This window comes from Scardinius erythrophthalmus, assembly GCF_964197995.2.
Source record: "Scardinius erythrophthalmus genome assembly, chromosome: 5".
In the NCBI taxonomy this organism is placed as follows: domain Eukaryota; kingdom Metazoa; phylum Chordata; class Actinopteri; order Cypriniformes; family Leuciscidae; genus Scardinius; species Scardinius erythrophthalmus.
In genome coordinates, this window is record NC_138225.1 from 15563939 (window position 1) to 15590110 (window position 26172).

The 26172-nt window shown below is 35.0% G+C and overlaps 2 protein-coding genes across 2 annotated transcripts; both read right to left on the reverse strand.

Annotated features, from left to right (window-relative positions):
* Positions 1–1098: 1098 nt before the first annotated feature.
* On the reverse strand, positions 1099–7160 carry eif1axa (eukaryotic translation initiation factor 1A X-linked a). Its single transcript, XM_081365533.1, has 7 exons — positions 6935–7160; positions 5295–5378; positions 3580–3683; positions 3184–3234; positions 3004–3085; positions 2674–2765; positions 1099–1617 (listed from the first exon to the last, which is right to left on the reverse strand). The coding sequence occupies exons 1-7, from the start codon at positions 6948–6950 to the stop codon at positions 1612–1614; spliced, it is 435 nt and encodes a 144-aa protein (XP_081221659.1). The 5' UTR covers positions 6951–7160; the 3' UTR covers positions 1099–1611.
* Positions 7161–7236: 76 nt separating this feature from the next.
* Positions 7237–25602, reverse strand: rps6ka3a (ribosomal protein S6 kinase a, polypeptide 3a). Its single transcript, XM_081365498.1, has 22 exons — positions 25202–25602; positions 20037–20072; positions 16421–16537; positions 16231–16312; positions 16036–16116; positions 15718–15797; positions 14754–14860; positions 14145–14182; positions 13865–14007; positions 13666–13736; positions 13505–13593; positions 13333–13397; positions 12627–12729; positions 12403–12533; positions 12190–12315; positions 11482–11571; positions 11222–11380; positions 10461–10622; positions 9381–9457; positions 9123–9240; positions 8889–9029; positions 7237–8725 (listed from the first exon to the last, which is right to left on the reverse strand). Exons 1-22 carry the CDS (start codon positions 25262–25264, stop codon positions 8603–8605), a joined length of 2202 nt encoding a protein of 733 aa, XP_081221624.1. The 5' UTR covers positions 25265–25602; the 3' UTR covers positions 7237–8602.
* Positions 25603–26172: the final 570 nt, after the last annotated feature.

The following is a 26172-nucleotide window of genomic DNA, read 5'->3' on the forward strand; positions in this document are numbered from 1 at the left end:
ATTTGAATAATAGCCTAATTAAAATGAACATAGAGGAAAGAGATGCTTTTTTTTATTATGACATTTAAAAAAAAAAAAAATAGACAAGAGTCACATTTTAATGTTAAATCTTATATTACTTGGTAAGTTATAGATACATAAACATTACATGTGAATGTATGAATGAATACCCAATATCACCCATTTCAAAGCTGACATGAAGATTTACCTTGAAACCTCACGAGGACTTTCAAGCTGCAAAGCAGTCAGAACAATGGTGGACATTTGCAAAGAATTAAATTCCTTTTTTATTTTGATTACGCACGTTTACTCTTTTCTGTTATTTTTTTTTCTTCTTCTTTCTTAACATGTGAATATATTTTTTATCATAATATCTTTGATATGAATGTTATCCTTAACAATACCAGATGTTAAAAATCTTATTAATGATTCTATGGAATTAGACATTTTATTATATTTTATAGCAGCATTATATATGAAACATTTGTATCTTTTGAAATGTTACATGTATATTTTGTTGGAAATAAACGTAACCCCCCCTCCCCCAGGATAATTACTAATCCACTGTGAAGTATGAGCAGTTTAACACAAAACTATTTCCCAGGATTAACCATTTTAAGCGTGAAAAGCATAATTTACACTTCGAAAATTGCCCAAAACTGGTTAAAAGAAACATTTACTCAGTGACAAAACGCTGCATCACAGGTATAAGGGAAGTTTGAGGTTATTACTAGGTCTCCTAGGGTAGTGAACAAACGTTTGTTCTGTGGAGACGGTCCATGTGATATGGATTAAACGTGGCAGTCCGAAACAGCCAGAGGGGCAGCAGGACTGCAACTAACGAGTCCAAATGAAATGGGTCAGTATAACTTCTCATACAAAGCGATGTGCACAGAGAAGGAGCACAACACTTGAAAAGATCGTCTCCAAACATCCAGGAAACTTACAATTGTGTGAACAAACTAATGTCTGCAAAAACTACATTTTTACATTCAGTATCATGATAGTTCCCGCATTTACTGCCAAATAGAGGTCAAATTATGTTACTGCTGCTTCTACTGCATACAAACTGACAGTGGAAAAACAACAACAAAAAAATTAAAATATATATTTTTATTTTTTAGGCACAGCAGAAATGCATGCAAATGCCATGGGGAAGAGACAGTGCATATGGAGAAAATAAAAATACAGAAAAAACAAAGCAAATATACAATATAAGAAATAAAGTTCAGTCCAAACAGATAAAAGGCTCGACTTTTTATTGTAGATTCTGGATTTCCTTGCATTTTAAATTCCACCGCATACAGTGGAATACAATATAAATACTTTAAAACCATAACAAAAATATGCAGTCTAAGTTTTGTTGTTGTCATTAAATGTGAATGAAAGAGAGTTACGTGACCGTCAGAATGCTCGGAGTAGACTGGTAGTCAGATTACGTGTTAAAGAGAGAGAAACAGATAGAGTTAAGCAATAAGCCTCCGAGTGTTTCTCTGAGGGAGGTTGCAGTAGGATATAGGGCATCAATTACGCCCAAGTTGCAATTTTTCCCCAACAAGGAAGCGTTTTCTCTTCTCAGTGTAAACAGTACAGCCCACCAGCAGTCGTGACTCAGATCTGTGTAAGAGGGCAGAAACAAACACATTAAGGTATAGGTTTCCCCAAACACTTCAGTATGATGTTCTAACCTTAAAAGATGTGATTTAGGCTGTTTTATGCAGATAAACAGCCTAAAGGGATCCACTACAGCACTAAACCGTTTACATTCTGTTTACTTAGTTACTGTGTGTATTTAAAGGGTTAGTTCACCCAAATATAAAAATTCTGTCATTAATTACTCACCCTCATGTCGTTCCAAACCTGTAAGACCTTCGTTCATCTTCGGAGCACAAATGAAGAAAACAAACATCAAAAATATCTTCATTTGTGTTCCGAAGATGAACGAAGGTCTTACAGGTTTGGAACGACATGAGGTGGAATAATTAATGAAAGAATTTCCATTTTTTGGTGAACTAACCCTTTAATAGATCAATGACAGAACATAATATGCTTGTAATATGCTTCTATACTACTGTTAAAACAACCTAAAGATTTAAGGTTTCTGAAAGATGTCTCGTTTGCTCACAAAGGCTACATTTATTTGATTAAAAATACATTAAAAGAGTAAAACTGTGAAATATTACTACAATTTAAAATAACCTTTATATTTTAATATATTTAAAGTGCATTTAATTCCTTTGGTGGCAAAGCTGAATTTTCAACATCATTACTCCAGTCTTCAGTGTCACATGATCCTACAGAAATCATTCTAATATGCTGATTTGGTGCTCAAGAAACATTTATTATTGTTATCAATGATGAAAACTGCTAAATATTTTTGTAGAAAATTTGGATTGTTTATCTGGATTCTAGAAAACTTTATTTGAACTATAAATATTTCTACTGTTACTTCAAATGAATGTGTGTTTTCTGAATAAAAGTATTGGTTTCTTTTGAGAAAAAAAAAAAATGCTGACCCAACTTTTGAACAAATGTATCCAAGTTGTATACAGTGGACATACACTAATACAGGCAACAGAAACTAATTCCAGCACTTTGATATTTATAACAAATAGGACACCGTTGCTCCTGTCATGAAAAAAAAAAAAAAAAAAAAAAGAATTGTGTACTTACGTCATCAATTTCCTCATCGTCATTACCAATATCATCAAACAGAATCTCATCATCATCTCCAGGTCCAAATGTGTCTGTTTCATTGATTTTAGCTGCATGAAAGACACAACAAGAGATCAGCCAAAAGTCTTGTACTTAAGAACACACTATCGTCCTTGAGGATATAAAACTTGTGCTATGTAAGCTTTACTTGTGTATACTACATCATCTGGCACTTTTAATCGTGGTGGGTAATTTGTTTTAGTACCATGACATTTCCATTAAAACTACTAAAGAGTAAAAAAAAAAAAAAAGACAAAAAAATATGATTAATTCCAGTTTGAGACTTACCATGTTCTGGAAGTTCTCCGTAGGCTTTAAGACTGCGAGCCTCATCAGCATTGTACTTTAAAATTACATCTGCTTTGTTGTCCTGTGAAAAACATGCAAAAATAAAAAAATTACAGACAAATAATAATATAATAAAGTGTCCATTAAATAAAAATTACAGGGGGGTAGAACAGCACCTACCTGGTAATCTCTAAGACCAACAAGGATTATGTCAGATGCATTGATCCAAACCTAAAGGAGATGAGACAATGTGTTTAATACTTTGGCTAGAAGAAAAGTCTAATGATCACCATAAAAAAAAAAAGTTGGGTAAGCAGTGTCCTTTAAGTCGTCTTCTATGCATGCAGAAATAAGAGGTAAAATTAAACTTAAATTATATGAAAGCATCTATAACATCCAGCCACAGAAAAAAGACTTTCATAAGCCTACAGAAAATCCACAGATCTGATTTTATATTTGTGTAAATTTTTTATGTGTGAACAGCATGTTTATTGAAACATGCTGAACCAAAATTTCCCCATTGGGACAATAAAATCCAATACAAAGAAGAGACTGTCGTCATTAACATTATCATACCTTTTTCCGGAGCTTTCCTCGGATGTGGCAAAGCCGCTTGACCCCATCAAAGCACATGGCCTCTAACCGCCCATTTCCCAGCATCTTTATCACCTGGGCATATTCTAGCACAAGACATTGGGAGATTTTATATAACAGAAGATCATCTTGGCTTTGGTTTTGGCTCAACTTAACTACCATTCAAAAGTTTGGGGTCGATAAGACTTTTTTGAAAGAATTGATCCAAAAAAGAAAAAAAAAAGAAAAGAAAACAAAAGCAGTAATTTTGTGAAATAAATATTACTAAAATTTTCTATTTTAATATTTTTTAAAATATAATTTTCAGAAACCATTACTCCAGTCTTCAGTGTCACATGGTCCACCTTTTCTTATTATTATCAATGTTGAAAACTGAGATACATTTTTTTTTTCAGGATTCATTGATGGATAGAGTTTAAAAGAACAGCATTTATTTAAAATGGTGAAGAAATTTATAATCTAATTATTTTAATTAAAAAAAGTTTTGTTTTTTTAAAAAACACAAGGGCTACAATCAGCTCTAATCAAACAAAATATTTATAACATACATCTTATTTAATAATGTATATTGTTGCGGCATACAAATACAAATATATTATAATGGCTATTATTGTTCCATAAGTCATGTTTTATATTAGAATGTTGGCGTACTTCATATTGAGAAACAGTCTGTCTGTTGATAATAGAGATTTATCATAGTTAAGCCAGTAGGTGGCGGCAAGGGACTGACTTTAAGAGTGAGAGTAGACCTTCATTAAAAAAACGCTGATTCATTCTGGAAAGAAACAAGGTTGTAAACAAGGAAATTATTTTAACTTTGAACATCACCTTATAATAAATTAAACACTAATTTAATATATATTGTATTTCAATAATTCAAACACTTTTCAACAAACTCTTCATAACCTGGCTGTTTTTAAGGGTTTTCCAGGACTTGAATTTCAAAAAGTCAAATTCAACTACTTCAAGCACCTTGTACAAACCCTGTAAAAAGATTCACAGTGGTTCTCAATTCTGGTCCTAGCACCCCACTGCTATGCAGATGTTGTATGTCTCTTATCTAACACCTGATTCAGACCATAAGCTTGTTAGGAGAGATAGCCTATCTACACTGATCAAATCCAGTCCTGGAGGGCCATTGATAAACACTAATCCACCAAAACATGAGGGCCATTGCATTTTAGACCAAACATGGAAAGGTGATTGAGTGCAACCCTAACACACGTGAATAGTGGGATATCTTGCTAAAAGAATTATCGTGCTATAAGAATAGCGTGAGAACTTTATGTCTGGTCCCCTGTCATCATCTCAGTGATCTTTTATTATGTTTTAAATATTGGCAGTGAGCTGATTTACGCGTTTTCCGATATTTTAGTGTGAACGAGAAACTTTTGGAAAGTGCTAATGCGAGTGGACGAGAGTGTTTGAAATGAAAATGCAGTTTTTCAAATGTATCTGGTTTAATATAGACATAGCGAGACTGTCACAGGGCTGGAATTGAGAACCACTGATCCTTACTAAATCAAAGTGTTAATTTCTTTAAAAAAATAAAATACATAAAAGTCTTACTGACCTCAAACTCAAAGTAAAAAAAAAAAAAAAGTAAAGAAACAAAATTATGCAGTGAAAATGTATTTGCATATATACAGAGGGCGTAACTATTAGTGGATTTGATATTCATGTTGATATTTACTTACCCTGGCCATCCTCCTTGAAAACCAGTTCTCTCTTCTCTGACTCGTTCTCGTTCTTACCACGCCGCCGATTCTTACCTCCTTTACCTGAAGAAAAGAAGAATCTCAATTATATTGTTTGTAAAAAGCAGATATTAGAGAGTTCCTTCTCTCATCCAGATTATCACATTTTCCAAAATCTAAAACGTCTGAAAACCAACAGACACCTGTACAGTTATTTACATTCATGTGTGGCATACTGTGCATGTTCTAAACAGTTTTTTTCTTGCCATTATTATATTAACATTCACAATGTGTTGTACTCACAGTAACTGTTGTGGTTAATTTTCTCTCTGAATATTCACATTATAAAGCCTACTGTATTCTGCATTTTTGATACATGAATGAAACTTGCCCTCTGAATGATCATTTATATATATATAAAAAAAGTAAGTAAAAGGCCTATTAGTATAAAAATGCTCACCTTCAGATCATGGTACATTAATGATTTAACGTATGAATAACTTCTAAAGTGTTATGAACATTTAATGGACTGAAGCAACTTGTGTTTACTTGCTTAAACATTATATTTTCTTGATTATGATTTCCCTTGATTAATCATTTTTCATCATATTGCAATACAATGATCTCAGCCATCATTGTATTGCATTGCATTATTTATTTTTTTGCCCCCAACAATAAATCTACAGAGCTTTGATCATAAAACTGAAAATTTAAATATCCTCTTACTAAGATATATTATTGGGAAACATAGAGTGACAACTGATATGTATATGTATTTTATCTTAGTCTGGTATTACATTACAAGCTGTCAGAATTTCATCTTCATTCTTTTCGGCCATATAAATAACAACTACACTCAATTGCATATTTTTGCTAGGTATGGGACTCCTCAAGTGTGAAAGTTCCATATTCTCACCATATCATACTATATGGGCCATAAAAGCCTGATGTATCAAATATAATACAAACCATAAAACACATATGGGAAACATTTTTAGATTTTTTAACTAATATTTTGTCCAAAGGTTCAATTAACGGTTCTATTTAAAAAAAACGTACGTCAGGCTTTACAAGGTAAATGTAACGTTACTTGTTACGCAGCATAAAAACGACTTGTTTCGCAGGATAAAACGACTTGTTTGGGTCGACTTATTTTTAACGAGTCAGTTAAGTTAATTACTCAATTATTCAGTCATTACACAAGGCAATACACACAAAAGACACACCGAATTTTAATTCCCTGACAAATTATTACACCCTCGTTGAGGCCGCAACAGGTTGCCTAATCCTAACCACCACACCTAATCCTAAACCTGGGGAATCAGGGGGTAATAATAATCTAGCAAGGGTCAGAACTCGGCACAACACCGGCGTAATGACGCAATTCGCAGAAAGGGTAACTTAACAAATCTTTCAAAAGAGACAAACTGTCTGGTTAAACTCGTGTGTGTCAGTATCTTAATACTAGCCCTCAACCAGCTAACGTTACTACCATTAGACAAGCAGCAACTAGCTTAGCGCATGTGAGGCTCATATGGTCACGTTGCTCGCAAAGGCCGGGTGGTTAGCTCGAGAGCTAGGCTAAATTCAGTTCCATTAACAGCTGTTTGTCACAATTAAGGGTGTTCTGTTTCCCTTACCTTTATTCTTTGGCATGTTCGGATTACAAAGACTGCAGTCTTTGTTCAGTGATGTCGCTGAAAAAATAAATGTTAAATTTCGAGGAGGACGTCAAAAAAATCTCCCTCTGTCTTTCCGAAGACTTCAGCTCAAAGCCATCTACGACTGCGCAAAGCATGACTTTCCAACAAAACTTTATTTATAAAATCCAAGAGATCATTTTATTGTGCTAGGAATACAATGAGTAAACAATCGTGTTAATTGAGGACAATATATTTTCAAAGTTTCAATGCTGTTGAGTCATTCAAAGAAAAACATAAAACTGTATTGCAAGATTTATTTTGTTAAAACTTGATTATTTTTTTAATACATGAATTAAAAACTGCTCTCCCAAGCACAAATGTGCTGGAAAAAAAAAGTATGGCCTTTGTTATACAATAGAGGCCAGGAGAGATCACAAGGACATATTTCTCACTTGCACCGTGATTATTAAAAATACAGCAGCAACAAGAAAAAAGAAAAAAGAATGTTCGACTAATTCTTGTAAATTAATTCCAGTACAAGAGGACACTGCCTGTGGCCCCAGTCTCCCCAAACACGTGGCCTCACATACAAACATACATAAACATAGAGAACAGTTCATCAACAAGTATAAAAATAATACATTCTTGAAAGTTTTTTTCTGATTAAAAAAAATGGAGTAATCTTGGTTGATACAGCCTGCATATTTCCCTTTAATTTCATGAAGAGAATAAACAAAGAAATACAAAAAGAGGAGTGTTACAAATCACTAAGACAGCAATATATTGGTCATTCCCCGTGGAAAAAAAAACCCTGTCCTTTTGTAATATAGCCACCTACAGTCACCTTCTACATAATCTTACCATGTCCATTAAGAAAAGATACAGCATACAATTTCTCATATATTAGTTCTGATAAACAGCTATTATATGACGAATATTGGTCTGCTGGAGAGGAAAAATATTCCAAGAATAAGGTCGCTATATGATTGCCCTTTTTTGTAAATCAAATGCCCTTTAAGACACATGTGCATGACAAAGGGTTTTTGGACCACTTTGCCCAATTAAAACACTATACTAACACAAAATACTTGGTTTGTGACATTCACTCTACGTTTCTAGGGACATACAATAAGGATTGTAAGTTTACTTGCATAGTTCTCTTTGATTTCACAAATGGTTTCAACACTGTGCCATGTTTAAACCATCTGAAGTTGCATATAGTGGCATCACTAACTGATTGCTCTTTCTCTAAAAAAGAAAAGCTTGAGCAAGCCATTTCAGCATGTGAGGTCTGTCTTGAAGAGGGTGGGCACAGCTATGATTGGTGATGCTAGCAATAGTACGGTTCCATGCAGTCTCTAGACATGACATTATCACCATAATACAGAAAACAAACTGTATCAGAGTCTCTTAACATCATACATGATAATCTCCACACAGACTCAACAGAAATACTTTTATATTCATATATAATCCCATATGAAGTAAATTTCTAGAGTATTTTCATAAAACAATTGTACATGAATTTAACATTCTCCTAAGAGTTGTATAATATTCTACATGGTGATGCAGCGATGATGGACTGCCATTACATGACAACGCTAGAATTACCAGATATCTCACAAACTTATGTGCCATTTGTAGTTTGGGGTTAGATCTGAATGGTCACAGGGCGGTAGAGGTCAGCTTTTTGGCACCACGGCGCTGAGCAAGTGTGGAGCAACCCACCGGCTCCAGTACGGGAGAAACATTTCTGTTTAGGGCTGAATAGGTGGCTGCCATCGCTCCCTGAGATAAAAGGGCAGAATATGAATAAGAATATAAAGTCATTCACAAGCATTAAGTATTATAATGCAAGGGTAATGATAGGGCAGTTGGGCTGATAGGGAAACCATAATTATGTTTCTGATATTGTTAGTTTCACATTTGAAACTATTATCACAATGCAAACCTTCACTAGATGAGGGGCGTCCTGGCGGTTGAGTTGGAATTTGGGTAGCTGGTCCTTGTTGATTATCCATCGGTGACGAAGAACTTGAGCAGCGGTCAATCTCTTATGAGGGTCAACGTGAAGCATCTTTGATACCAGGTCCTGTCAACAAAGAAGTTTAAAGATCATAGATCAAACAGATAGAACATTTACATTTGGCTAAGAAGTGTATTAAACAAAAAGAGAGCCTGCAACCTTTGCCTCAGTTGATACAGAATTCCAGTATCCACCAGTCAGGGAAAATTTCCCACTGCCAACCCGAGCCAGAATTTCTTCCGGTGTGTCTTCCGGCCCATTAGCAAATGGAGTGAACCTGAAGGATGGACAAGAGTGGTGAGTTTTGAAACGGACATGAATATTGTATTTGAGCTAAATCATGCTAAATCATCCAATTTCTCAGAAGATCTGCAACATTTGGAATATTATTATTGTTTTTTTATTTAGTTAATGTACCCTGTAAGCATGGTGTAAAGGAGAACTCCCAGACTCCATATATCACAAGCTGCATCATAGCCTTGCTTCTTCAGGACCTGAGTGGATAACACACAATAATTTACAAATAAATTTACAATAACAATACCATAATATAATTAGTGTTGTCAAAAATGTAGATATTTCGATATGTATCGATACTTCTCTTCCTTCCAACAACGAACTGACGCACATCCATCTCCTCTCTTTCACTCGCCTCACTAGCTCTGGTTGAATTGTGCTTGTATTGCGCACCATTTTACTAATTCCCGCATGTACCACTGATCTATACATGTGGCACGCACATAAAGCCGCCTCACAAACAGTTTGCGAGTACCAAATTTTCATGGTTTATTGCGCTTCAAATACACACAAATTTGTCAAAATGCCAACCTTGGCGTGTGGCGTGTATTCAGGTAAAAATAGTCAGCTTTGGAACGTAAATAGTTGAGAAAGTAAACATGTATAATGGATCAGTGCATCAACTCTTAAAGTGACAGCAGTCCAATGTTCCTACGCTGTCTGTCATGTTAATCAAAGAACAATAGACAAAATCACTCACTGTTTTTGACTATAACTTTTATAACTTTAATTGTAAGCAATAATCTGTATTTAATTTTTACAATGAAGAATATCCAGTGTTATTTTACATTTGATTATTTTATTTTGTATTTCTTACCTGAATACTACTGTTAGACCCACCTGAAAGTTCATTTGTTTCTTCATTCTATATTTATTTGTGCAATTGATTGCAGTTTGTTTATTTGTTTTAATTTTATTACTGGCTGTTTATTTGTCTTTTTTCTGTACATTTAATTCAGGGTTTCAAATAAAACCTGTGTGTAAGCTATTGCAACAAAAATATGAGATAATAAAAAATATCTGTATGGCAGTATATATGGCAGTTTTTCCCGTGGTATCGAAAATCAATATTTTTCAAGGTATGGTATCAAAGTTGGAAAGTCTGGTATTGTGACAACACTAAATATAATATATTAGAACATACACAAAATCTAGATGTATCTAGTCTCCCATCTAAAACAAATACTGGTCAACAGGTACCTCTGGAGCCACAAAGTTAGCAGTGTAGCATGGTGTCATCAGCAGCCCGTTTTCTGCTCTTAGTTGTTTGGCAAAACCAAAATCACAGATCCTGATTGATTCTGGGTTGCCCGATTCATCCACATACAATATATTACTGGGCTTTAGGTCTCTGTGTACTACCTGCAACCAAAGTGCCAATATATTAACCATAATAATATATGAACATAAAATATTTATTTAAATAAATAAATGCATTGATAACCAAAGTGCCAATCTATTAACCCTAATAAACTCATAAAAAAAATAAACAAAAAATAACAATACATATATATATACATAGTACCTGTCAAATGTTCGGAAACATTCAAATTGAAAAAGGATCAGGTGACACTGAAGACTGGAGTAATGCTACTGAAAATTCAGCTTTGCCATCACAGGAAATTACATTTTAAAATATATTAAAATATAAAACAATTCTTTTAATTTGTAATAATATTTCGCAATATTACTGTATTTACTGAATTTTTAATTAAATAAATGCAGCATTGGTAAGCATAAGAGAATTCTTTCAAAAACATGTTAATGTTTCCAAATTTTTGACAGGTACATTACCTATTAATAAGATATAAATATATTAAGTTTCAATACATTGCAAAAGCTGAAATGCAGATTTTTTAGGGCACATTAAAAGAATGTTTAAATGGATCTAACTGTGTATTAATTTATTCTGGACACATTAAATATTTTCTGTGATATTTGGTGTGTGTAAATGCTTTTACCCCTTGGGCATGCAGATATTCAACAGTCTTAGTGATGGTGTGAAGGACAGCGCTGGCCTCTCTCTCAGAAAAAAACTTTTGTCTGAGGATTTTATCCAGTAGTTCTCCACCTTTCATCAACTCTGTGACCAGGTACACTGATCGCCCATCATCGAATACCTACAACCCCACACAGACTCAGAATAACGGCAGACAACACCACCAGGGATATTTGAGTTACAAGTTTCCAACAGACAGGCACACAAACAAAAGTCACTCACGTCCTTTAGAGTAATGATGTTAGGATGTTGTCCATATCGCCGCAGAATCTCAACCTCCTCTGCTGGATCTCTCTTTTCCTTATTGATAATCTGTTTTGTCAGTAAGAATTATTTGAATAAATTCATACTTTCAGTTTAGCCAAGATGCATTAAATTAATCCAAAGTCACAGTAAAAACTTTTACATTATTGCAAATAAAAAGATTTCAAATAAATGCTGCTCTTTTGAGCTTTCTATTCATCAAAGAATCCTGAAAAAATGCATCACGATTTCCACAAAAATATGAAGCAGCACAACTATTTTCAACGTTGAAAACAATATGACATGTTACTTGATTTTCAGAATGATTTCTGAAAGATCTGACACTTTAAAATAGATGACATTTTACAATATATTAAAATAGAAAAAGGTTATTTTAAGTTGTAATAATATTCACAATATCACTGTTTTACTGTATTTTTGATCAAATAAATTCAGCCTTGGTGAGCAATGCATAAGAGGCTTCTTTCAAAAGTAAAAATAAAATCTTACTGACCCCAAACCTTTGAATGGTAGTGTATACTTATTGAAAAAAAAAAAAAAAACATTTAAAAATGATTAAACCTCTTCTAAAACTGACAAACCAATCAGAAGTGCCAATACAGCTCTCTTTAAAACTGATAGAACCTTAAACACATCAATAAAACAGATAAAGAAGTATGTGGTTACCTTAACTGCATAGTCCATGGCTGAGCTCTTGTGCACACAGCGCTTGCAGATGGAATAGGAGCCCACACCAATGTCTTCTTTAACATCATACACATCCGTGAACTGAAGCGCACTCCGGTGGGGTTGCTGTGTAACATTCACACATGCACTTTATTCCCATGTGCACAGATGTTAAAGGGGTTTGAGAGGAGCGTGCGAGTGATGCGAGTATACCTGAAGTATTCCACCCAAGTTGATGTTGCTCTGAATGGGCGGCTGGCTCTCCTCTTCTACTCCCGTAGCAACAAAGCTAAACCCTCTGAAGAGCTGATGAGCATTGGCACTTGGAGGGATACCAGGAGAGTCTGGGACCAAAGAAAAAGGGAAGTGAGTACCATCCAATTATTATGCCTAGAAATGCATCAACTGCTAGGAAAGGGAATGTTTGCATCGCTTACCCCGAGGGGTTTTGGCAGTGAACTCTGAGTCAAAGTAGATTGTATCGTCTGGCCTCTGGATGGCTGGTTTAAAGGGAGGAGGCAATTCCTTTCTGAATAATTTCTAGAGGTAAAACAAATACTAATTTCTTTAAGCATACAAATTAGGAATGCATTGATATTACAATTCTGGCTGATACTTATAAGCCAATAATTAATTGCATGTATAGCCAATAAAGGTTCAATGGTTGATACAGAAAATGCTACACTATTTCACCTAAATGAATTTAAAAATACAACACTAAACAATAAAAATCACTCGTTTTAAATGCTACAAGTGAATTTAGGCATCACAATATTATAATGTACAGTATAAAAAGATATTAATTCGGAGATTTGCTATAACTATTACATTTAACTAATTAAATTACTAGTGCTTTTAAAACTAACTTTAGGTGAACAATAGATAACAACAAAGGTAATGAAAATATATATAATAAAAAAGGAAATGCACATGCTCAATGAAATGTCTAATATTGGCTGATAATTAACCAATATTGACAGATATTGACAGATACTGATAAACGAAAAAAAAAAAGAAAACCTCCTTTTGTATTCCACATAAAAATAAAAATAAACATGGTAAGAGAGACATGAGGATAAGTAAATGATTATTTTTGGACTTATATCTTTAATTCGTGATTTATTCAATTTCTTATTAACTTACATTCCAGTCAATTGTGTTGAAGAATGAATGTCTTTTGATCTCTTCTACTCCATCAGGCCCAGCTCCTGAAATTTCAAGCCCAAGTATTTAACGAACAGACTGAAAAATGCACCAAATTTACTCAGCATGAACAACCTGTTCTTTGAAACAAGCTGACAACGATCTTTTTCACCTAAGCGGTTGCCAGGATTCCTCTTGAACAGATTGCGGAGCAGAGACTGGGCCTCGGGGCTGAGAAACTGAGGCATTCCTAGCTTAGCCCTTGAGGAACAAAAAACAATGTCAGTGCAAAAACTCAGGTATGAAAATCAATACTGAGGAAATAAGGCTCACTTTAAGATCATTGTCATGGTTTCCTTGCGGTCTTTTCCTTGGAATGGAAGTGTTCCAGTCAGCATTTCAAACTAAGGAGGTAGAATTACACAATCACTGCACTGATACACACATATTATGTTTGACTTACTTCATTGAAGATAAATTATGTTTGAGTTTATTTGAAACTGAAGTGAAACTGAAGCCCCGCCCCTCTCACCATTAGAACGCCATATGACCACCAATCAGCACTGTGGGTATGACCTCTGCGGTTGACCACCTCCGGAGCCATATACTCCACCGTCCCACAAAACGAATAAGCCTTGTTCTCATGGTCAATGGACTCTTTACTCAACCCAAAGTCTAAGTAACACACATAGACAACAAATCAAAAACATACATACTGATACATTTATCACTGTGAGATTTCCTAGGTAAACCCAAGATTGTTTTATACTAATATAAGCCCTAATCAATATGCAGTAATAAAACACACATACCTGTAAGTTTGATGTGTCCATCATTATCCAAAAGAATACTGTAAGAGATCCAAATTTGGTTCACTCATGAAAATGTGCAATGCATTGGCTTAGTCAAAGTGTTGTAATTATACACGGTCTAGTATATAGTCATTGTTTACAAGTAAATGATGTGTTCTTAAACATGTAGTTGTTACTATGCAGTTACCCAGCATCTGTCCTTCTATTTGTGAAAAATATCAGTTTGCCATCAGTTGTCAGAAAATAAAAGCGATAACTTTGTGTAGTTTCCGTTCAATGTTTGAGGGGATTTCCCACGGCCAGAGTCAGCGCTGTTCAACGCACTGAATCAATGCCATTGATCTCTATGAAGTGATACATCAGCTTCAGCGTTACCCAGCGTTTTAAACACCTTGTTTAGCCTCTTGTCCAGTCAAGATTAGAACATTCAAAACTGTTATAAATATATTAATAGTTAGAAATTATATATATATAAATAAACAAAATATAAATAATTATTATAAAATGGCGATAATATCGAGCTACTCACAATCACCGCAAAGGAAATTCATTTACTGTGACAGCCCTAACATCACATTTTATGTAATATGTGGGTTGTGAGTAACACACTTTTCTGGTTTAAGATCCCTGTAGATGATTCCCAGTCCATGTAAATGGTTCAAAGCCAAAGCCAGTTCTGCAAGGTAGAACTTTACATCCTCCTCTGTAAACATAACCTGAAAAAGACATAAAAGAGTGTTAGAAGAATTAGCAGAATTAGCAGAACTTAACCTATTCTAATATTCATTCTTAATTTTTTTAAATTCTTAATTTTTAAATGCTTGTTCACAATTTAAATGAGATTAATGTACACTACAAGTTTGAGGTCAGTAAGACTTTAATTTTTTTTGTTGAAAAAAGCGCCACCCCAACTACCACGGCTTTATTCATGGCAAAAAAAAAAAATGGATAAAGTTAGAAAGTAAATATATAAGCAACTAAACTATGTATAACCAACAAATAAAAGCAAAGTGTAGTTTCTTACAATAATCTACAACTAATCTCATAAAAATAAATGTATCAAAGTAAAATAAAGAATCCTAGAGTTTATTTCTTAAAATAAATGTATTCTTTTATTCAGCAAAGATGCATTAAAATGATTAAAAGTCACAGTAAAGACTTTTACATTGTTGCAAAATTGTTAAAAATACCTATCTAAAAATCCTTTCTTTCCATCAAAGCATACTTAAGAAAATTCTTGTGGTTTCCACACAAAAAAAAAAAGCAGCGCAACTGTTTTCAATATTGCAAAAATTTTTTTTAGATTTCTTAAGCACCAAATCAGAATATTAGAATGTGAATCGTGTAACACTGAAGACTGGAGTAATGGCTGCTGACAGAAATAAATTACATTTTAAAATTAAAATAGAAAACAGTCCTTAAATATTATAATAATATTTCATAATATTACTGGTTTTACTATATTTTTGACCAAATAAATGGTGATTGCAAGAGAATTATTTTAAAAAAAATCCTACCAATCCCAAACGGTAGTGTTAATGTTGGATTTATCTGTACTACACGTGTAATTCACCTCTTTCGACAGGCGAGTGAAGAGATCTCCTCCTCTGAGGAAGTCCAGAATCAGATAGAGTTTACCCTCCGTCTGAAATGCTGAGGAATCAAAATTTAAGTTGCAAGTCTGTAACAAGGGTACTAAAATGTAATTTGGATAAAGTTCGCTGGGCTGGGCAACGGAACCATAAAAAACTATTTAGTTACCAAACAAGAACTTAATAGTAATCCAGAAAACAAGATACGATGATGTACTGCAGGTTCAATTAGAGTTCAACAGAAATCCACAACCGTGAAGCATAAAAATCTGATTGGTGATGGGATGTCAATAACTTACCATAGTGCAGTTTAACAATAAAAGGATGGTTGACCTCAACTAGGATGTCTCTCTCCATCTTTGTACGCACTCGATCTCGTACTGAAACCACACACACACCCAAATATAAACAAACATTATAAATAATAACTTAATAAACTTTCTTTTTTAGTGTGTACATGTTCAATAACATAAAACAACATACAAAACACACACCTTTCAGTGTAGCTTTCTTTAGTACTTTCATAGCATAGAGCTGTCCTGCATCAGGCATAGTTATCTTCTTGACTAGGAACACCTGCACGAACGCGCACCATTATTAACAGAAACCAGCAGAACAATGCTTCTAAATGTAAACACAAATCATTTTCAGTTATTTTACTCATATCTTTGCAGTTCACCTGACCTTGCCAAAAGATCCCTGGCCCAGAACCTTGCAGAGCTCAAACTGTCGTGGGTCCGCTTTTTCCGAACCCTCCTTGACATGGTGAGTGATGCTGATTTCCTTAACAGAGCCCTCCTCCTATGAAAGAGACAAATGACAAATGAGCATGCTTGCTTGACCCACAAAACATGCAATGCAACACCAAACACACAGACACACGCACACAGATCACTTATCTTGTTCTGCACTAAACATAGTGATGACAGCAGTGTAACTTAAAAAAACAACAACACTAAAATCAAATGTCTGGATACACCAACACCACTTCATCACATCAATACAAATTCATGCCCAAAAAATGTACTTAAGGTCAGGCAAACAAACACACACACACACAATATGAGAGGATGTTAAAGAGAAGCCTGGATGGCTGGTGTCTCTGCAGAGGAGCAGCGTGCCAAAGCCTGTGGGAGGAGAAAGAATAAACACCACAAACAAGTAGTGAGGGGGTTAAACCAGGCCCATCTGACAAAATGAACAAATAGCTGACTGAATGCCCACAAATGAGCAGAAGAAGAGATCAGGAAGGGGAGAACTGATCTTCAGAAACAGAGCAAGAGTGCCATGTCAGAATCATCAACAGGACACTAAAATGCTAATTAATGGTAATATTGGTTAGATAGAGCGCTAGACTTCATATCATATCTCTTTTTGCTTTCCCACTTGCTCTCTCTTATTCTTAACATAAACTTGATGGAAATGAGGGAGGTAGTGACTTATAATCTAGTCACCCACACATATTTTGAACAATGAATGCCACATACCAGTCTGCCAACATGAATGAGACTGAATGGTGGACGATATCTGATAATCTATTGATGGTGGAAAAAGACCACAGACATCAATATCCACCACAGAGGTCAAAAATGACACAAAGAAAGCGATGGGACATAAGCGTGTTCGTGCATGTGTAAAACAGCACTCGCAACTGATGTGGCATGCAAGTCGCTTTATGTCAGCGCATAGAACAACACATTGTTTTTTGTGCTGTTTTTTTTTTTTTTTTTGCAGCCTTGTTATTTGATTGCAGTAACCATATTTTTTTTTTTGGAAGACTGCATACTTCATTAATAATCCACACTTCCCTCCTGACCTGCTTTCACTAGCAGTTCTAGATGACTGAATATTTAAAAGCTCATCAAATAACAGACCGTATCATTTGATTCATAAACAAGGATAAGGATGTTCTATTAAGCAAATTCATTAAGCGCTAAATGATATGGTAACTGATATGTAGACAACAGCAGTTATATAACAGTTAATAACACACAATAATGTGTTAATAGAGGTCAATGCATCATGCATTTTAGCATGGCGGAAACATTGTAATGACCAAACTGCATACAAGACCAGAAATCAGAAATATTCATTTGAAATTTTCTATTATATTTTCAGAATATTTCTATTCTGGTTGGTTGGTCTTCTCTGTCCACTCGTAGACTTAACCATTGGTACGTTTTTATCTATAAAGCAATTCTTGGTTTGCTTCCACCATACCTTCAATCTTACATTATAAAGAAAAACATAGGAAGATATTCTCTTCGTTCCGAGGACTTAATGCTTTTATCTGTCCCTCGTGTACGGACCGAACTAGGAAAAGGGGCGTTTAAGTATGCAGCCCCCTGTGCTTGGAATGAGCTACAAAATGTAGTAAAACTTCAGGAGCTGGTCTCACTTTTTAAGTTTAAAGCAATTTTAAATGAGTTGGAGGCTACCCAAACTACCTGTAAATGTTATGACTGATCATCCGGACGATCCCAGCGAGCATCGCTGTTGTTTTATTGCTTCAGTTAAATATTTGCAACTTTTTTACCTTCATGACCTTGTAATTCACTATTTTTTTTACCAGGATTATTTGTAATACGTTACATGTTACATGTTAAATGTTGATGTATTTGTTTTATGTCTGCAACTTTGTTAATTGTGCTGCTGCCTGTCTTGGCCAGGACACTCTTGGAAAAGAGATTTTTAATCTCAATGAGTTTTCTTTCTGGTTAAATAAAGGTAATAATAATATTATGCCAAATTTACAGTGGCACAAAAGCGCTTCTGATGTGGCATTTAGGTATATTTACACAGACTGTTTAATGCTGCTCAAACTAAGTGACAAATGCATTTACAACTGTATACTTTGACAGAGCATACATAATTTAGTCTGGCTTTTATGCGTCAAGCAGGGACAGAGCTTGGATGCTTGGATGTGTAAAGAGGGAGATTTAAATGTAATGTGTCATTGTATAGGACCCAGAAATTAATGTTTGTTCTTGGTAGCTTTTAAGTGAATTTTTCTGACATGCCATTTTAAATTAATTTCCTATGTATCTTATAATCATGCCACAACCACAACAAGGGATTTGCATAAAAGAAATTAAATTAAATAATGGTGCTTTAGTCTATGCAAATTAATCTAAAATTCTGAATTCTGGATTTAAATTCTAGAAGCTTCAGAGCAGATGAGATGACTGAGCAGGCCTTATATAAGAAAGAGGACTTTAACTAAAGTGTGACTAAGGATGGTGACTGAGGGACACATCACAACAGGAACAGGAAGTGTGTGTGGCGTGGGTGTTTTTACACACACAATGTCTCAACAATCCCCCTTCCCACATACACGCACACATACAATGGACAGGCCTAAAAATGTACAATACCATTCAAAAGTTTGGGGTCAGTACGTTTTTTTTTAAAAGCTTTTATTCAGCAAGAAAAAAAACGTAACTGTTCAAAAGTCTTTACAAATAAATGCTGTTCTTTTCAATTTTCCATCCCTCACAAAATCCAGCAAAAAAATCTATCACGGTTTGCACAAAAATGTTAAGCAGTTAATAAGAACATCTTATTAACATTGATAATAAGAAATATTTCCTCGCACCAAATCAGCATTAGAATGATTTTTGAAGTTTCATGTGACACTGAAGACTGGAGTAATGGCTGCTAAATTTTCAGCTTTTTTTTTACAATATTACTGTTTTACTGCTTCACTGATCTATTAAATGCAGCCTTGGTGAGGATAAGAGACTTATTTAAAAAAAAAAACCTTTAAAAAAAATCTTACCAACCCCAAACTTTTAAACAGTAGTGTAATGGTTATAAGTCAACACACTGCTTTGGGTCACAATCAGCCCCATCAAATGATATCTGTTTTCAGTTTCTGCTGGGTTAGTGGAAAATGAAGCTCTGCTTGAAGAGAATGCTGAACATCCTCTTCTCCTACTGGCTGCTTGCCATGTCACTCATCCAACAGGAAACCAATAAAACCAGGCTGTCCTCTGAGACAGGAAATGTGATGTTAAAAGACAACTAGCTTACATAGGAAACACATCTTTGAATTGAAAGACAGTGGGGCATTACAGTACATCAAACTGTTCCTCAAGCTGTGAACGAAGAGCTTGTCTGATAAACTGCGAGGAACCAAAGTTGAACGGCTGTAATCTGTCAACATAATTAATTGAGTTTAACAGACATGCTGTCTAATATGCAGATTGCAGACACACACACCCAAACTACATACAACTGCACATACTGAAAGATTACATGTTCACATAAAACATACACATTTACATAGTGTTGAACTTACTTGAACAGGACCATCATCATCTACCATGGAGTCATCCTATAAAATAGAAAAAATATGATGTTAACACAAAACAGAGTAAAAAAACTTTGTTGCATCATTTTACTATTACAAGCAAGGACTAAAATCACTTCAACAATTACAGAAAAACAAAGCATCTTAAGGAACAGAAAAGACATACAGAAAATTGCAAATGCAGTCTAGTAAGGGAAGAGGATTCATTTAAAGGACTGCTGCAAATCTTTTGTTAATGTCATTTGTAAATAGTATGGATCCACAAAGGATTATGATGATGAGTATATGCTAGAGCTGCATGAATCATCGTAAAAAAAAAAAAAAAAAAAAAAAATCGTGATCTTGATTCAAAATTAACGATTTGGCTTTGTCTATTAAACCTAAAATGTGCTTTGGTGCTGCCGCTGACCCAAAGAGTGGTTGTAACTTGACACTTTAAATAAAGATTTTATCAACTACATCATTACGCCAGTAGGTGGGCGACACGCAAATACATTTTTCTTTATATTTGTCACTGAATCATTCTTTCAAGAGATTAATTTAAGTATTCATCCAGTATTTAAACAAGTGAAGTCTTTTGCCCTGTCCCAAACGACCCTAAACACTCAGGAGCGCCCTTCTGAAAACTAAAATGACAAAAGGGACACCCTACATTCTCATGAACTTCACAAGCACACAGCACCTATTTTAAGTCCACAAAACCGTAATATGAAGTGAGGCATTTGGGACAGGGCCTTCATAACTGAGTCATTGAATCACTCATCTAAACAGATTTATTAATAATAATTATAATAATAAAAATGTAGTTGTCTATTCTAAATTGCAGGAGAATGGTGATCTCTATTTAAAAAAATATCAACTCACCAGACCATGTGTTGATATGAGTAAAATGGCAGTGTGGAAGATTGCTGTTTACATAAAGTCACAGACTAAGTGATTATTTTTAGGTCCACACACAAACAGGGCACTAAAAACAAGCAGCGTAGGAAAGCTATTTTCAGACCACGGGATTAGCCTGGATCAAAAGGAAGTTAATAGGGAAAGAGTACCAGAGGATAAAGGGCTAACAGAGTAAGAGAGACAATACTTGTTGTTAATATTTATTAACTCAGACGACATTTATCATAAAATAAACAGCACTTAAATCTGTCCCCTTGAGCTGTGCCATTCTCAAATTTATATAATCATAATAATGTACTCTCAAAATAGTTTTAATAGTACTTTTAGATAGTACTCCATCCTCCGTTTAATATTTAATATATTTCTGCATCATACATTCTTCAGTTCACTGAATATTCATAAAGTATATACAGTACAATTCAAAAGTTTGGGGTTAGTAAGATTTTTTTTAATGTTATTAAAAGAAGTAGCCTATCTAATGCTCACCAAGGCTGCATTTATTTGATCAAATATAATATTGTGAAATATTATTAAATGTTAAAATAACTTTTTTCAATTTTAATATATTTAAAAAAATGTATATATATTTTTTTTTGTGATGGCAAAGCAGAATTTTCTTCATTACTCCAGTCTTCAGTGTCACATGATCCTTCAGAAATCATTCTAATATGTTGATTTTGTCCGTAAGAAAAATTCTTATAATCATCATAGTTGAAAACAGTTCTGCTGCTGGATATTTTTTTAAGAAACCATAATAGATTTTTTACACGATTCTTTGATAAATGGAAAACTCAAAATTATTTGAAATAGAAATCTTTTGTAACATTACCATTTTTACTATTTTCAGCAAGTGTGCATTAAATGAATCGAAATTAAAGTATTAATTTCTTTTAAAAAAAACTAAAAAAAACATCCAGACAGAACATAGACAGAAAGACACAAACCTGAGGTAAAATAAGGAAGTCTAATTTGATCAAATTCTGATAACAGCCAGTCCAAAAGCTGGATTCACAAAAACTTTCATAAGAAAGAAGTAAAGTTTAAACAAAAAATTCTTAAGATAAATTCCAAGTAGTTCGTAAGAATGTTCCTGAGCGCAATTCTTCTAAAATTCTTGAGAAATTCTCTAATATTTTTTAAGAACATTCTTAAAGGACAAGAAAAAAAATGGCCGCTCTTATATGTGCTGAATGAATGCTGCCAAAAATGTCATTATTAGGCTAAAATTAAAAACGAGGTCCCTATTTTTGACTTGTTTTTAGCGCAATTTTCCACCGGACAAATTGCGCTTGTTAACTTATGATTTCTGTTCTGTGCATCTGTGCGCACCAATCTTGCACTTCTATCTACTCCTCAACCAGACCACCTAGAGACTTCGGGTTTTCGGCATTATGTTAAGGAAGGTCTAATCTCGGGAACGCACAAATAAAATCCAGGAAAAGATTTACTATCTCTTAGTGTTGTGATCCCATGACGTCAGAAAATTGCGCTAAAACACTCACCGAGTTTTTATTACTTGTTTGTCGAGTTGCATTAGATTTTCAAATCTAGCAGTGTCACATCACACATAATCATCATCACTGATCAACGTTTACATTATCAATCATTGCTGGTGTCACTTCAGATAACTTGTGCACATCTCTAGTAGTAGTAATATGTAGGCTATTATATCTAGCTAGTGTTAAGCTGTAATGCTTTTAAGAGGTTGTTTATGATTTAATTTTCTTAAAAACAATATTAAGAAAACAATATAATATGAATGCTGCCAAATTACATTTACATTAGGGACGTCATTTTGCACAAATGCCAGTCAATGTGTAACTCCTGTTGTGAATGCGCTCCTCCTGGAGCGACGCGCTGTACGGCAACTAACCCCAAATAATTTACAAAGTTTTATTACAATATTGTTCTCTTTATAATGTTATGTACTATGACAGTCCCAAATATAGTTATTATTAGTTGCGCATTGCTGTTTGAGCTGCGTATGCTGAAGTTGATCACCGGTACGCTTTATTCCACGTTAATTCTTAACCAAATGCGTATATGAGATACATCATATATATATGTCTACACAAAATAAACGTAATATTACAACTTACATTTGCACAAAACAAAAGGCTGCGAATGCACATGCAAACTTAGTCATTAAGGTGTAGCCTAACTCTAGCCTTGTAACGTAAAATGGTCCCAAACATAACTCCGGCGCACTCACTTCATTTTTCCTTGTATCTGCTTTGCGTGTTTCGCGGTTGAGCAGCACACATGGGCTGCACATGACCTTGAATCAAAGTTTTATCGATTTAATTATTATCAACATTAATCGATCGTCGATTAATCGTTAGCATCCCTAATTTACATACTTGAATGCTGCCATTAAATGCTCTGGCAAACATGAGATAAACATGGTGGACTGTACAGCTCACTCAGGGCGGGGTCTATGCTAATAGGGCAGAGTCTGTCAGCAGTCATGGGCGGGGCCTAAGCAATAGCCTAGGCCTTTTTTGACGTCACATTGCACAGAAACTGCAAATGGCTTGTTCTGAGACATTTCTTATGATTAATGGGGATTAAAAAAAAGAGGAGTGGGTGGATTTTTATCATTATAGGGTGGCTGTGTACACACACACTGCCGACACACATTTATGTTCAAAGCTTCAAACACCATGTAAAAGATAATTTTGCATAATAGGTCCCCCTTAAAGGAAAACTCCGACTTTTTGGGACTTTAGCTTATTCACAGTATCCCCCAGAGTTAGATAAGTCCATGCATACCTTTTTCATTTCTGTGCGTTCTGTAAGTGTTATTTGACGCACCCACCGCTAGCCTAGCTTAGCACAAAGACTGGATGTAAATGGATAATGGTAGCATACTAATCCCAATAAGTGACAAAATAATGCAAACATTTTCCTATTTACATGTTGTGATCTGTATAGTCACAGCGTGTACAAATAACAAGGCTATATGAGACAGAGACCATTTTTAATCGTATAAATACTGGGAACTATATTCTCACTAGGCGTAGGAGCACAGCTAAATCAACAACAGGGCGTCTCGTGTGCTGCGCTAATCACTCCGCCCAAGTAGCCACTCCGTCCAAGTAGCTGTGCTCCTACGCCTAGTGAGAATATAGTTCCCAGTATTTATACGATTAAAAATGGTCTCTGTCTCATATAGCCTTGTTATTTGTACACGCTGTGACTATACAGATCACAACATGTAAATAGGAAAATGTTTGCATTATTTTGTCACTTATTGGGATTAGTATGCTACCATTATCCATTTACATCCAGTCTTTGTGCTAAGCTAGGCTAGCGGTGGGTGCGTTAAATAACACTTACAGAACGCACAGAAATGAAAAGGGTATGTATGGACTTATTTAACTCTGGGGGATACTGTGAATAAGCTAAAGTTCCAAAAAGTCGGAGTGTTCCTTTAAAGAAATTACCCCAGGTCCAGAATACAAAAATGCCATTAATGAGGTTGTTGTTTCATAATCCAAGTAACACACTGACTAGGCTATATCTCAAAAGCTAATGGGCCATCTACCTTCCGACTCCGAGACCGCATTTGGGGTATCATAATCTTGTATTTTAGCACATTTATAGCATGCTGACATTGTTATAGCCTGTGACGCCCAAAAATGCTGTCTAGGTATGTAGGCAGCTCACTGGGTTTGGAGAAACAGCCTGTCAGTCTGTATATGAGAAGTTAGTTCCCCACCCTGAGTTTATTGCCCAATGCATACTCAAGTCAAACTTCAAACACTTACAAAAAGGAAAACAAGTGTCCACTTTAAGTAAGAATGAAGCAAGTAAACTTATCGTTACATCGAACAAACAGACAGACACACAAACACATACTGTGCTTGTCTGGTCAAGTCTTGCTTCGACGGTTTACACATTCTCTAGCTTTACCAAGTAACTAGGCACTTTGGTCCAATGAAATTTCTACGATAAGAGTTAAAGGACAAACGTAATATCGATAGCAACATTTAGTTGCCTTTTAATGTCGGCGTATAACTATTAAGCGCGCACTTTTCTGCATTCAGTTAACATTATGTGTTTGAAAAGTAGCGACATTCTGAAACGCAAACTTTCTTTTTTTTAACTCAGTCTTTACCAATCTGTAAACTACTAGTCAAAATATGCACTTCAAGACTGAACACTGATATTCCTCTGTGACACGAAGCATCGGATTAAACGTGATTTCATACAATAGCACTCCTCAATGTCGTAAACGTAATATAACCTACCTCATTCACCACATGCCCCACGGGCAGCTTCTGCCAGGGGTCTGCAAACTGCGCCAGTGGCATCTTTAAGTCCCGATCTTTAACTTACGATCACCCCGTGAAGTGATTTGACGCTGTCAGTCAGTGTAAAGTTGCACAAAAAGAGTCCAACAAAAATAACGGTCCCGTAAATAAAAGAGGAATTCCGTTCAATTGCCTCCAATGCACTTTGTTTTACTTCTAACGTGTCCGATTCCTCTTCACAAACATTCGAAATATGTTTTAACAGCAGAGTAATACACTTCCGTTTTCGCTCAACATGGCGTCGTCGCCCCGTTCACCTGTCTGTCAGAACGAGGCTGGAGGAGGAGGATACGTCATCATGCGTCATAGAGCGAAGGACACCGTGGCCACCCGCTGGTACCGACCCTGCACATTAGTACTCAGGTAAAGTTTAATTGAGTCGAGGAATGAATGCCTAGTGATATTTTGATTTAAGATATTAAATGCATTTATCATGCCTGTTCAGAGCCTTTAAACTCATCTTGACTGCTTTTTTGATCAACGCAGTGTGAATCACATCCTTGGTTATGATTTATTTTTTATGATCATGTAGAACATTCTGTCTCTAAATCCTTTGATTATTAAATCTTTCGAAATCTCTTTTCCCTACGTAGAATCCACATGTTTTCATTTATTCAGTCCCTCATAAGAAAAACACGCGTGACAATAAATTAGGTGCACAATCAAAAACACTGCAGAGGGAAGAAGAGAATCACAACACCACAGCTGCTAAAACACTCATCCAGCAGTACCAGAGGGCTTAGAATAAAGCTGATTTGAGGATTGTGCTTTATTTTCACACTCTCTCTCTCTCTTTTTTTATGAGACCCAGTTTATTTGTGACCCAATTCTCCAAATAGTTATTTTTAGTGTGACGATCATGCATAGAACGGGATAAAATGCAAAAGAAGCTTCATCCTATAAATGAA